The following is an 11,673-nucleotide window of genomic DNA, read 5'->3' as shown; positions in this document are numbered from 1 at the left end:
CGATGTCCTTTCAACCATGCATGATGAGCTGCCGGAGTCTCGCCCGCTTTTTCCGATTTACGTCGCCAAGTTTGTTATGTGTACATTTAATTACGTAGATGGCTATTTACACATCTACAGGTCAGGTTAGTCGGGAAATAAAATAATTGGGGCTGTGTGGATATATAGACAACGTGTAGTTGGCAAAGTTGCGACGGGTCACTCGCTGTATATGAGCAATTTAGCCAGTGCGGTACAACCGCTAGCCTGGGGTTTTTAACGTGCACAACGCAGCAGTGATACACGATCGCACGCCGCTACGATGCTCATTGGAAACGAGCGACGGTGGGGACAATCATTGTGGACAGCAGTTCGATCTGGGTCGAGCTGCGCGAGCAATCACGAACGTTCGCCACTCGTCGTCCTCTTCCATGGGACGCGACGGCACGCTCGCAGTTGAGCCTACCAGGCGCATACACTGGTAAAGGCGTGTTTTTTCTATGTTTTCTTTTATTTCGAACAACTGTGTGACTTATTTTACAACAATTTGTAATTGAGAACATCTTGGAAGTAAGGAGTTACTTTTGGGAGTATTTAGTACTCTACTCGGATACGTTTGGAATTTGGGTACTCTACTCGGTTACCTTTTAGCCTAAGTTAAGTACTTTTTCTGAGCATCTTTTACAAGTCTGCAAGGGAGCGACATATCTTGTTTAGTTATTTTTCGTCTTTTGAGGAGCCAACTGGGCCAATCAACTACAGAACTGGCAGTAATATGAACCTTTTTTTTGTTGTGTGTAGTAATTTATTTAATTAGTCAGGTAACTTAATAATGCGCTTACTTTAGTGTGGCAATTAAAAGATGCCTATTTTTTTATACAGAAGCAGTAGTCGACATGAAAGCAAACAAACAGGACCACTAGAAAAACATAAGTGGGCAAAGAAAAAAGAACTAGCGGGGTCCGATGGAACAAAATAGCAAGCCCAAGTTGAGTTGCAAAAACTAAGACCAAACTAATTCTTTTTAATCACGTCATATTTATTTATTTACATGACATCTAAACAGAGAGTTGCAGGGGTAGCGCTTCCGACTGAGGAATAAAAAAAAAAAAAAAGGATACTAATATAGGGTTATAGGTCTAACCTTAATTTTGTTTTAAAATAATAACACTGCCTAGGTGGCGCAAGCCGTCGCCCGATTACAACGCTTCAACCATGTCCTTCCATCCATTCACATTTTTATGCACATAACTGCTCTGGTAAAGACGGACTACCGCGCATGTGCAATGTCTTCAGCAACCGTCTATATGTCCCTGTCGAAGTCGGGAGCCATCTGGCAGAAGGCGCTCAGGTCCTGGCCGCTCTCCTCGGCCCTCTTGTAGTCGTCGATCCAGGACACGAAGTGGGAGAGCTTGGTGTAGCGCAAGGCCCTGTGCTTCCAGCTCCGGCACAACTTGGGGCCGGAAGCCACGAGCCCCTCGAGCACCCAGGCGCCGCTGTCGTCCTTCCGCACCAGGGGGCCCCCGCTGTCGCGCTGTAAAGGCAGAGAGGCCACCGTCAGTCTACACTACAGTCACTAAAAACTACGCTAAACTTTCTTGTGGGCGCCGCCATTTTGAGACTTAGCGCAGAACAGACCATTTTTCTCAAAAATCCTTAAACGCCGCGCGCGAAGTTCTGTAGGCCCGCTCACCGTCGCCTCCAAGGCGGGCGCTTCAAGGTCGCCTCTGTCGTGTGCTAGATCCAGTCACACCTAGCGCTCCCGACACTCCTTTCGGCGCCGCGGGCGGCGCTGTACGCTGTGCAAAAGATCTATTGGCGATCGATCTAATTCGAAAATGTGGCTTCCTGGGCTCTCAATATGCTTTCAGGGAGCTCAAGCAACAGGTGTTGCTCTTTCGTGGGCTGTACTTCTAGTTAACGGAAAAGCCTTTCCTGCCATTTGAGATAAAGCTTGAGATAGCTGGCCGCACTGATTTTAAGCACAAGGACGGCTCGTTACTGTACAGTGAACTAGAATATAGGGCCAGTGGAAAAGGCGTGGGCGGCGCCCCATCGGCCGTGTGAAGCCAGAAGTGTAGACTGCCGCAAGTGTTGTCGAAATCCGGAGGACTTGGGGCCTCGCGTACATTCTCAGATGGTTTCTGTGGTGTCTATGGTCATTTTTGGAATTTGTTTTTGTGAATGTCAAGTGCTTGGCATTGTTATTACATGGGTTTGAGCCTTGTCGCTACGCAATTAAAACGGAGGTAAAGATGACGGATGCGCACCGCTACGAGCCAGCATACAGGACTGGTTACCCCGGTTTTCACTACATTGCCCAAGTAAGCTTTAAGCATTAATTCATAGACGTTTCAACACCCATAAAGCATACATAGTCCACACTAATGAATCGCCAAGATCAAAAACAGCTACGCTTGGCGCGAACTTCGCTGGCAGGAGTGCTCTGGAATTAGAGTTCCTGTATAGCTACCTACGGTAGCAGAGTTGCGCATTCAGCCTCGGCGAGTGGCCCTAGCGCCGGCTTCCCCGCACGCCCTGGATGCTTTGCTCCTCACGTGACTAAATTTGGCGAATAGCGGCGCCGCGCGCGCCGCCGCGCGAGGAAAACAGGAGAGGAGGAAAAGGAGGGGGAAAGCAGGAAAACATACGCCGCGGTGCGAGAAACGTCGGCGGAGCGACCGTAAAGGTGGCTTTCTTGCACGCCATGGATGCTTTGCTCCTCACGTGATGGATCTCAGCGAATAGCGGCGTGGCGGCGCGGGGAAAACAAATGCGCAACTCTGGCTCCCGTAGGGAGCCTATACAGGAACTCTATCTGGAATCAAACACCAGCGCTACCTGGTAGGCTCTACACGAAGCGGCTCATCTGGAGGTCGGCTATTTTTCCACTACTCCTATTCTAGTTCGCTGTAGTTACTGTTCAAATCCAGGAACTTTCGACGTGTATAAACCATTTTCAAAAGTGCGGGCTCTCCGGTGCCGATGTGCGTCGGTTATCCGATGAGAAATATGCCTTAGACACGAATCCTGCGTCAGCACTTGACGTGGACTCGAATCCAATCACACACACTCGCAAGATGGATAGATGCTAACGGCTGTACCCTTTATAACGGGTGGTCGCTTGCGCCACCTAGCCTAGAAATTAAAAACGATAAGCACGATTCCTCCCTTCGCCCTTCTAAGCCAATTTGTTTCCCCTCTGAAATTTCGTAACTATCTCCAGGCGGTGTGGTATAGGACCAGGATGACCTTTGGGGAATCGGGCAAAACAACTAATAGCATCACCCCTTGCCTCCTACCACAGGTGAGGGTGTCGCCAATTTTCCAATTTGATTGAACCTTGTCGGCGTCACCAGGCCCACTGGGGGACAGGGTTGAGACTTTGGGCCGGAGCCACGCGGGAGGGAGTCCCAATTTTCCTCCGTCCCGCCTGCCCCCAGCTGTGCTAGTTAGCTGTACTTAGTTCAATTATGCCTACATAATTTCCACCAGCACCCCAATCTCCTCTTCGTTTCCTTTATACTCTTCTATAGTCCACCCTTCCCTCTTCTCAAGAAGTAATGCGGCCACCAGTGCTACCTGATGGACTTTTGGAAACGATCGCTCACTTTTGCAACCGTTTAAAAAAAAAGGAGCTGTGCAACTATTTTAACGTTGAAAGAATTGGCATCTTCTACTTCTGACATTGTTCATCTTGTCACAAAGAACAGAAAACACACCTCCTTCCTTCTAAATGCTGCGATTCCGCCGCGTAATCGCGTGGCAAAAATGAGTATATTCCACGACCTGCAGCCGCGAGCGGCGGCCATGAGAACCACGCGGCATGACGTCAATGGGGGTATTGTAGAAAGATAGCATGTTGTGCGAATACCTGCTCGATAAAAGGTAACTTTTCTATAAATCTTGTCGTTCCAACATGCGTCAAAAACCTGGTATCATTGACACAACTTTTATTATACGGAGTTTTAGTGGCGCCATCTATCCTTGGTCCACAAAACCGTCAGCTCTATCTGCTGCCGCGAACAGCATGGAACAGCCCACAGAAACCGGAGGGGGAGGGGGACAGAGCCGGACGGAGATGGCCGGACCCGGATGAAACTTTCCTCCTTTCACCATATATTGTTCGCTTGCGCCCGCCAGCACGTGGTCACGTGGTCGCGAGAGGGTGAGTTCTCGCTGCTCACTGATGGCTCTAGAGGAGAGCTTCACCGGAACCCCGCGCGACCCCCATCGACGTCACAGCGCACGTGACTCGGAAGATGGTGAAAGGGTTGAGAGGTGCCGAAAACCTCAATCTTTGTCCATTTTTAAAATAAAAACTCTGACATGCAGGCAAAAGTGTTTTTTTGTTCTTTACTTCAGAAAGGTCGACACACCAACTCCCACATTATTTAAGCAAAGCACTGAAACTATTGCACAGCTCCTTTAAGGCTGTCAATCTCTCCGAAACCACCACGTATTTTATTTCTCTCGGAACGATCGTGCCTGTTGGTAAAGCGCGGCGAACGGATTCATATCAGTGCAAAAGACGAACTTTACTAAAGTAACTTCACCCAAGCTTGGAGAAAATTGCAGACCTTGAATGCTGCGTTCAAGGCGTATATGTTTTCTATAAGCTGCCTGAATGTTTTTCTCATGGTGGTCCCACTCCTTGCGGTACATGTGTCTTTAGGTGGTGGCTGACAACACGCCGACAACACGCGATCTTGATTGTCTTCTTGAGCGAATGATTTGGTTAGTTTATTTCCGAAGGAGCTTGCGTCGACTTTCGGGGGCGGGGATGGGGGGAGCATTTGCAAAGTCCAAAATACATTGCACGGATCTCGAGTGTAACATGATCGCGGCACCTACCGCAACAGGGTGTCTCCGATTGCTATTTGAGCGTAAAATATTCGTACAAATAAATCAAAGGACTAAGTGAATTAAAACCTTCCTCGGCCGTGTGTTTAGGTGGTGCATTTATTACACTTAAATTTTCTGAGCATAGCTTTTGAGGAATAAATTTAATACTAAAAATAAACTTGCTTTTCTTTTTATGCACATGGAGCAAAACAGTCAAACCCGTCCGGTTGATGCTTCTACACACCGATGGCGCAACATCAAGCAAAAACGTGAAGGCTTCCTTGAGATGAACAGTCGAAAGCGGATTCGCTAGATCCGAGTGTGTGGTACAAGTTATGAGGAGAAGCGTCAACCAGACAATTTGTCCCCCCCCCCCCCCCCCCCCCCCCCCCCCGTGCAAAAAGAAAAAAAGAAAAAAAGCCAAGTTTATTAAGGTTTAATTTTTGTTTTAGCATACCCACAATCATGAAATGTGAGTACGATGAATGCACCACCTAAGTGCACCTTTGTGAAAAGTTTCATTGCAGTCCCTTTATATGCTCGGAACCACACGAATCCTCGTAGTTGTATCGAGCCGAACGCTCAGATGTGCAGTTAGCCATTGCTCAACTCACGTTGCAGGTGGAGCCGAAGTCGTGCGAAGTGCAGATTTCGTCGTCGTTGTCGACAGAATACTCCTCCGCACAGCGATTATTGGCCACACTCAGCGTCTTGGTCTGCTGGAGCACGTCCGGCATAGATTCTGGATCACCCTCTGAAAAAAAAAAAAAAAAAAAAAAAAAAAAAAAAAAAAAAAAAATTAGCACACGTGACAGGGCTTTGGATGCAGCAGTCGACTGTGATCCAACACGTGCCACTACGGTGCGTGGAAACTTTGTCCGGGACCCACTGAATGTCCGCGTATCGTCTGTGTGCTTCTGTGCCCTCTGGTGCCACCTCTTGCTGCCGGCGCGCAATGCACCTGTTCCCTTTGTCCAGCTCGCTTTGCCCACTCGTTCCCATATCGACGTGGATGTCAACTGACTCGGTCTTTCCTTACCGATGGTGTTTCCCCAGCCCGTGACGTAGAGCTCAGTCCGGTCCGGCAGTTCGCTGTCGGCCTCGGGAAGACACGCGGGCTGGATAAAGTCCGTGAAGTTCACCTTTTGAGCCAGCTTCACGATGGCAATGTCCTTCTGCAAGGCCGAAAAAAAAAATTTGTAAGAAATAAAAATTAAAAATGCCATTTCACGTAACCAACACGTGACGGACGTGACGCAGGTGCGGCGGCGGCGCTGTCTGCACGGGGCACGCGTCGGCGCTTCATCTCACGCAAGTTGTGGTTTCTGCGCACGCGTAGTGCCCATATCTGGTATGGGCGAATGCGTTTGTAAACAGTGCGTTCACACCCATAGCGATACCTTCTTTATGTTAGGGGCTGATCGACGGAGCCCTAATTGACCTTGTCTATAGTCGGTGACAGGTCAAGAACGAAGTGGATGCTCCTCCCACCTCTTTCCACTTTAGTAGAGTGAACACTGGAGAGGAGGCGACCTCCTCTCCACCGTTCGCTCCACTGAAGTGGAACAGGGTGGGAGGAGCTTCCACTTCGTTCTTGACCTGTCACCGACTATAGATATTTTCGCCGACTGGCTGCCCCACCCATGGTCATTCTGTTTGAAAATCGACGCTTCTAACGTCGCCGAGTGATTAGGTTAGGATGTTCGCTGAAGTGCCTCGGGTTAGGGCCAGTAGGTCACGGCGCAGGTTCGATTAGGCTTAAGACTTTTTTTTGTTGTTTTTATGTCGAGTCTTAAAAAGGTTCTAAAAAGATTTCCAAAGTTTGATTGCGCCACTTTTTTTTGGTAAAGCTCGGCAAAGGCATATTTGAGATAGTTTAGATCAAGTTTAAATTTAAACTGAACAATCGCCTTGGTGGCGCCTCATGACGACAGAAAACGACAACGGTGGAACGGAATCAACACCCGCAAGGCAGGTGCACTTTTCTGCACCAACCCCACGAATGGGTCAGCGCAATCCGCCGAGAGAGTGAGGGAGAGAAGGAGACGCCGAGGTCTGATTCGAATGAATAGTGGGTAGACCTAAAGCTAGCTGTCTTTGCTTCCACTGCAATCGTCGAACGCGCTCGAATGCGAGAGCCAAACGCCTTCGACGAGTGCAGTACGCACCCCACACATCTGTGCGCCCATTTAAGCGACGCACGTGTTCTTTCCGTCACTGACCCGTGAACAAGGGACCGAGCTGGTCTCGAAACGTCGGGTTAGGAATTCGGTTAGAGTCCCTCTTTTTCGTCTAATGACCATGGTCGTCGACAGAACTTTTTCCGGGGGGGCGCACACTTATTATATGATTTGTGCGCAGACGTGCTGCCCATACCTGGTGTGGGCATAGACCTGTAGCTCTCAAGTTTTGAGCAACGCCACCGGCGGGCAAAATAGGATATTTTTAAATCGCGTATTCGTTGTGCCTCGCGTTGCGTCCGTTGAAACTTTTCATTCGATCGCGTTGAAGAGATGCTGGTGGGGCGCTATGACTCCGCTTCGTGTAATCGCGTCTCGCGGACGCTACAGCGCCCTCTGGCCGAAAACGACGGGCCTACGGTTCCTGAAAGGCGTCTCCGACTGGTCTGTTTACCGCGTCCAAAAAAGTGGTCCCTCGATTTCCACCTGGTGATGTTATAAAAGTTTCATGCTGCCGCCAGTCGCGATCCTGGCGGCGTCCCAATAGCTGTGGTGCGTGTGGCAGACGCCTGCTCTGCTGCAGTTGGCTCTCCACTTCGACAATCCACTGAGGTTCCAGCAGCCAGGAAGTGGGACGCCGCGACGACAGCGACACTCGCGTTCGCTCGTGCTTTTCGCCAGCATTTCTGCGACCAACCGCCAGGATCGTGACATCCAACAGCGTGGCACTCCGGCTTCTGTGACGTTATTCGGTACCACTTCGAAACCACTTTTGATGTATGGGCAGCTGAGGGCGCTAAAGTGACACCGGTCGGAGACGCGCACCGCAGTGTGGGCGAATGCGGCTTGTTTGTCAACAGCGTGTTGGTGCATACCTTTTTATCGAGGTGCATACACATGTGCTCCACCGGCATGACGACCTCCGTTGCGTCCCTGGTCTCCCTGGTGTGCGAGCCCAGGTGGACTCTCGTGCCATGTGGCGTGTTAAACCTGCCATCAAAAAGCCGAGTTGCCTCTTGAGACAATCGTTCCCATTGACCACCAGAGCAATGTTGTTCCAAGATTTTGGCCTCCAGTGTTCTTCACTGCATGTTCGTGATGTGGTCAGAAAATTCTTTAAAAGACCCATCTTCTTGTCTACTTTATCGTAGACCACGTTGGGTGCTAATCGCTAGGGTTTTATCACGAAGAAGTAATGACAAAATAAAAACAACTTTTCCAGAGGATAAAAATAAAAGCACAGTATACATGAGCTGAATAACTGAACACGACTCGACACATCCTCTATCTTCCTACTCAAATCCGATCGATCGATTCAGCCAATCTCTTATACGTTTTTTTCTGTGTGCGTAAAGTAGATATTGCGCTGTTGATTGTGAACATAAGGTTTTGTGGAGGCATCATTGGGTTTGGGGTAGAGCATACCACAATGCTGCCTTCGTAGACAAGAAGGAACGCGCAAGTCTCGATTATGTTTCTGCGCCTCACAACGGCGTAAACCATTTGTCAATGTTCCTTCTCAGTTTCGGCATTTTCGAAAATGCCGGACACTAAGACGAAATTTGTAGAACTAGATTAGTGTACAAATGTCGAGCTGCATTCTCGTGGGTATGGCGTTCTATGCAATGGGGAAGGGAAGGGGTGCGGGGGTATACCTTAGTGCTACTTCAAGTAGGTTTTAATAACTTGCACCCGACTTGAAGCACATTTCTGAAACGTGTATTTGTGCTTTACGCAAATAATTTTTTTTCTAGTGCTTTTTGAGGAAAGTACAGCTCCAGATTTCTAAGTACATTCCTTAAATTCTTCCTTGCTAATATTTTGTAGCACGAAACGGCGCTTAGTCCACTCTGAAGAAATAGTGGCTCGGACTCTCACGAGACGCGCGCCGAAGATGAATGATGTTACCCCCGTTTACTACAGACCTGAGCGTATACCGCCGCAGGCCCACTACAGTTTTAAAAACAATGCATGGGAACAAAAAATTATCAAAAATTGTGTAAAAAAAGAAAAAACGCTACCGAATTCGTTTTGTGAACTCGCAAACACAAAAAGAAAACGCCGCCGCCATAACTCGGTGGCGTCGAAGAAGACCTATTCACGGGACTTTATAACTTTACTATTCATCTTCCCAGCGCTTATCGCCGAGGCAAAAAAAATGTCGAGTCACTGGGCTGCGGGTGCACGAGCGGCGTCTGACTTTCCGCAGTGATAGGCACGAGAAGATGTGGCGCCTCGACTGATCGTTTCCGTAGAAGAAATGGGGGGTCCTGAGGGATAGCGCATGTTTTCGTATATAATTTACTTAAAAAAAAAAAAGATACTTCACATTGCAAATCGTACATTAGAGATACTCGCGCCGCGCTGAAGGAAGCGCAGTCAAAACTTTAGGTTTTTTTCATTTTTGAATGAGGTGAGTTTGTCCGATGATATTTTGACTCAATACTTCCACCTACAGCCGCACCTCTGCAGTAAGTCGCAACGCGATGCGTTAATAAACAATTTTTGCGGTCCGTTTAAAGTGGGTTAGAATTAGATCTCTTCGGCCCTCGTGGTAAATTAGATTTATGCCATTTTATTAATTCGTACACGCTTTAAACGAATCTTGTAAGAACTACTTAATTAATTGTGTTATTAGTTAGTTAGTTAAGAAGTTAGTCAACCTTAATGGGCGTCCGGTGTCCAGATAGATGAGCAATTTAGCCAGAGCAGTACAACCGCTAGCCTGGAACCTTTAACATGCACCACGCAGTATAGTGAAACACGACCGCACGCCGGTACAATGCTCATGCAGATCAAAACGGGCAGGGGTGGGGGATTGAACCCATAACTACTTGGCGTAATGGAAGAGCAAAAACATTTTTTTAAATGTGTGAACGAGTATTGGGGATACTAAACATGGCAAGCTACATTCTAAAAAAAATCCATTAGTGACAGGTTATTCGATACCCCAAGAACTCTTTCAGCTCGTGAAGAAAGGTTTCACCTTATTTTGCTTTAAGCATTACCGTCCCCTGGCGCACTAGAAAGGCAACTGGGCGACGAAGAACTCTTTTGCATCACAAAGGGAGCTCAAAAGAACTTCTTATAGGTTTTTCACGAAGAACCCTCTTAGGGGATGCTCCAAATAACTTTTTAGGGTGCAAAATATGGACAAGACGAAGAACCCCTAAGAGTTGTTTTACGACCCGATTTTGTTTTAGATAGGATGTATACGCACGTGACGCAGTGCGCCGCCGTGAGCACCAGGCGGTCCGAGATGAGCACCGCTCCGCAGAAGTACAGGGAGTCGAAGAAGGGGTTGAAGTGCAGGCCGGCGTGCCATGGCCAGCTGCCGGGCACGGCATCGGCGCCTTCCACGATGCGGTCTTCGGCTTCCAGAAGAGGCTGAATGACCGGCCGTCCACAGCCGTCCGGGGGCGTCCACGCCGCCGCCAAGGAGAGAGTCAGTAGGACCAGACAGCAGGCCTTCATCTTCGACGATGTTCCTCCAAGGCCGAGGTTAGGGCTCCCTATTTATACGGCGATTGACTCCCCGGGGGCGCGCCTTGGCGGCTGTTCTTTCCCGAGGGTCTGAACAGCTGCTCGCCCTACTGGCTCACCGATAACACGGTATCTTAAGACCCGTGACGACGTCTCCTTCTGCAGTTTTATATCTTACACGTGGTAACGAACCTTTCTTTCTTAAGTGCGTGGCTTCTCTTGAGAGTTGCGAAATGGCAGTCGCAAAATATTGTCAGCCCTGCAAATGCTGGGCTCATAGACGTCATACATATTACACGATTGTTACTCCGTTGTCCGGTATGTGGAGACAAACAATCGGCACGCGACTTTGACACTGGCTTTGCTTAGCGAAAAGTTTCGCCTCCGTTGTTTCGTTGTTTCTGCGGGCATTCAGTCCGAATTTAAACCTCGAAAAGACGATGAATTAAAATACCCTTTGATGATATTCCATACGGGGTTTCTCAACGTTTTCGTATGATACACATTTAGGTAGTTTTAACAAACGGTTACTAGAGAGTTTAAAAATGAAAAACGTTTACAAATCTCTGTATTGCGAAATTAGAGCGCAGCTCTTGAGGTATTTTGATTTTTCTATATACCGTGCTTTCTGCACCCTCCTACTCTTCCGTGTCCTCCTCCTTTGTACCCTCTTTCTTCATACCCTCCCCTTCTCCTCTTCCGTACCCCCCGTTCTCCTCCTCCGTACCCTCCCCTCCTCCCCCTCCGTATCCTCCCCTCCTCCTCCATACCCTCCCATCCTCCTCCGTACCCTCCGTTCCCATTCCTGCGTACCCTCCCGTCCGCCTCCGGTTACGCCGACGCCGACGGCGCCGGCGCCGCAAAACACGGGAACGAGTGCTAGCTGCGCTCTAAAAATTATTGAACTAGACTCCGGTATGAAGTACCGAATAAGTACTCATAAACTAGTGAGTAGTCCGTTTTTGGAAGCGATCCCCCAGACTGCTGAACCCGTTGAACGCGAGCATGATGCGCGCTCAATCGAAACTTTAATAAACGAAGGAATGTTTAAAGGGAGTTTTGCCATATAATGATTTTATAGAGATATTTTATAAAGAGGTGGTGACTTTACATCAAGGTCGGATGTATTCTTAACAATAAGGTACGTTTCGGGGCATCTTAAATATTTATGTAATCGGACCTTCCC

The 11,673-nt window shown here is 48.5% G+C and overlaps 1 protein-coding gene across 1 annotated transcript; it reads right to left on the bottom strand.

Moving 5' to 3' along the window:
- Positions 1-479: 479 nt before the first annotated feature.
- On the bottom strand, positions 480-10,507 carry LOC8030358 (chymotrypsin-like elastase family member 2A). The gene is made up of 5 exons (XM_029981800.3): positions 10,225-10,507; positions 7,880-7,994; positions 5,864-5,999; positions 5,439-5,578; positions 480-1,513 (listed from the first exon to the last, which is right to left on the bottom strand). Exons 1-5 carry the CDS (start codon positions 10,476-10,478, stop codon positions 1,283-1,285), a joined length of 876 nt encoding a protein of 291 aa, XP_029837660.2. The 5' UTR covers positions 10,479-10,507; the 3' UTR covers positions 480-1,282.
- Between the last annotated feature and the right edge of the window lie 1,166 nt (positions 10,508-11,673).

This window comes from Ixodes scapularis, unplaced genomic scaffold (genome assembly GCF_016920785.2).
Source record: "Ixodes scapularis isolate PalLabHiFi unplaced genomic scaffold, ASM1692078v2 PGA_scaffold1__304_contigs__length_218370807, whole genome shotgun sequence".
Taxonomy (NCBI): domain Eukaryota; kingdom Metazoa; phylum Arthropoda; class Arachnida; order Ixodida; family Ixodidae; genus Ixodes; species Ixodes scapularis.
Note: the sequence above shows the minus strand (reverse complement) of the source record. Positions and strands in the feature narration are given on the sequence as shown.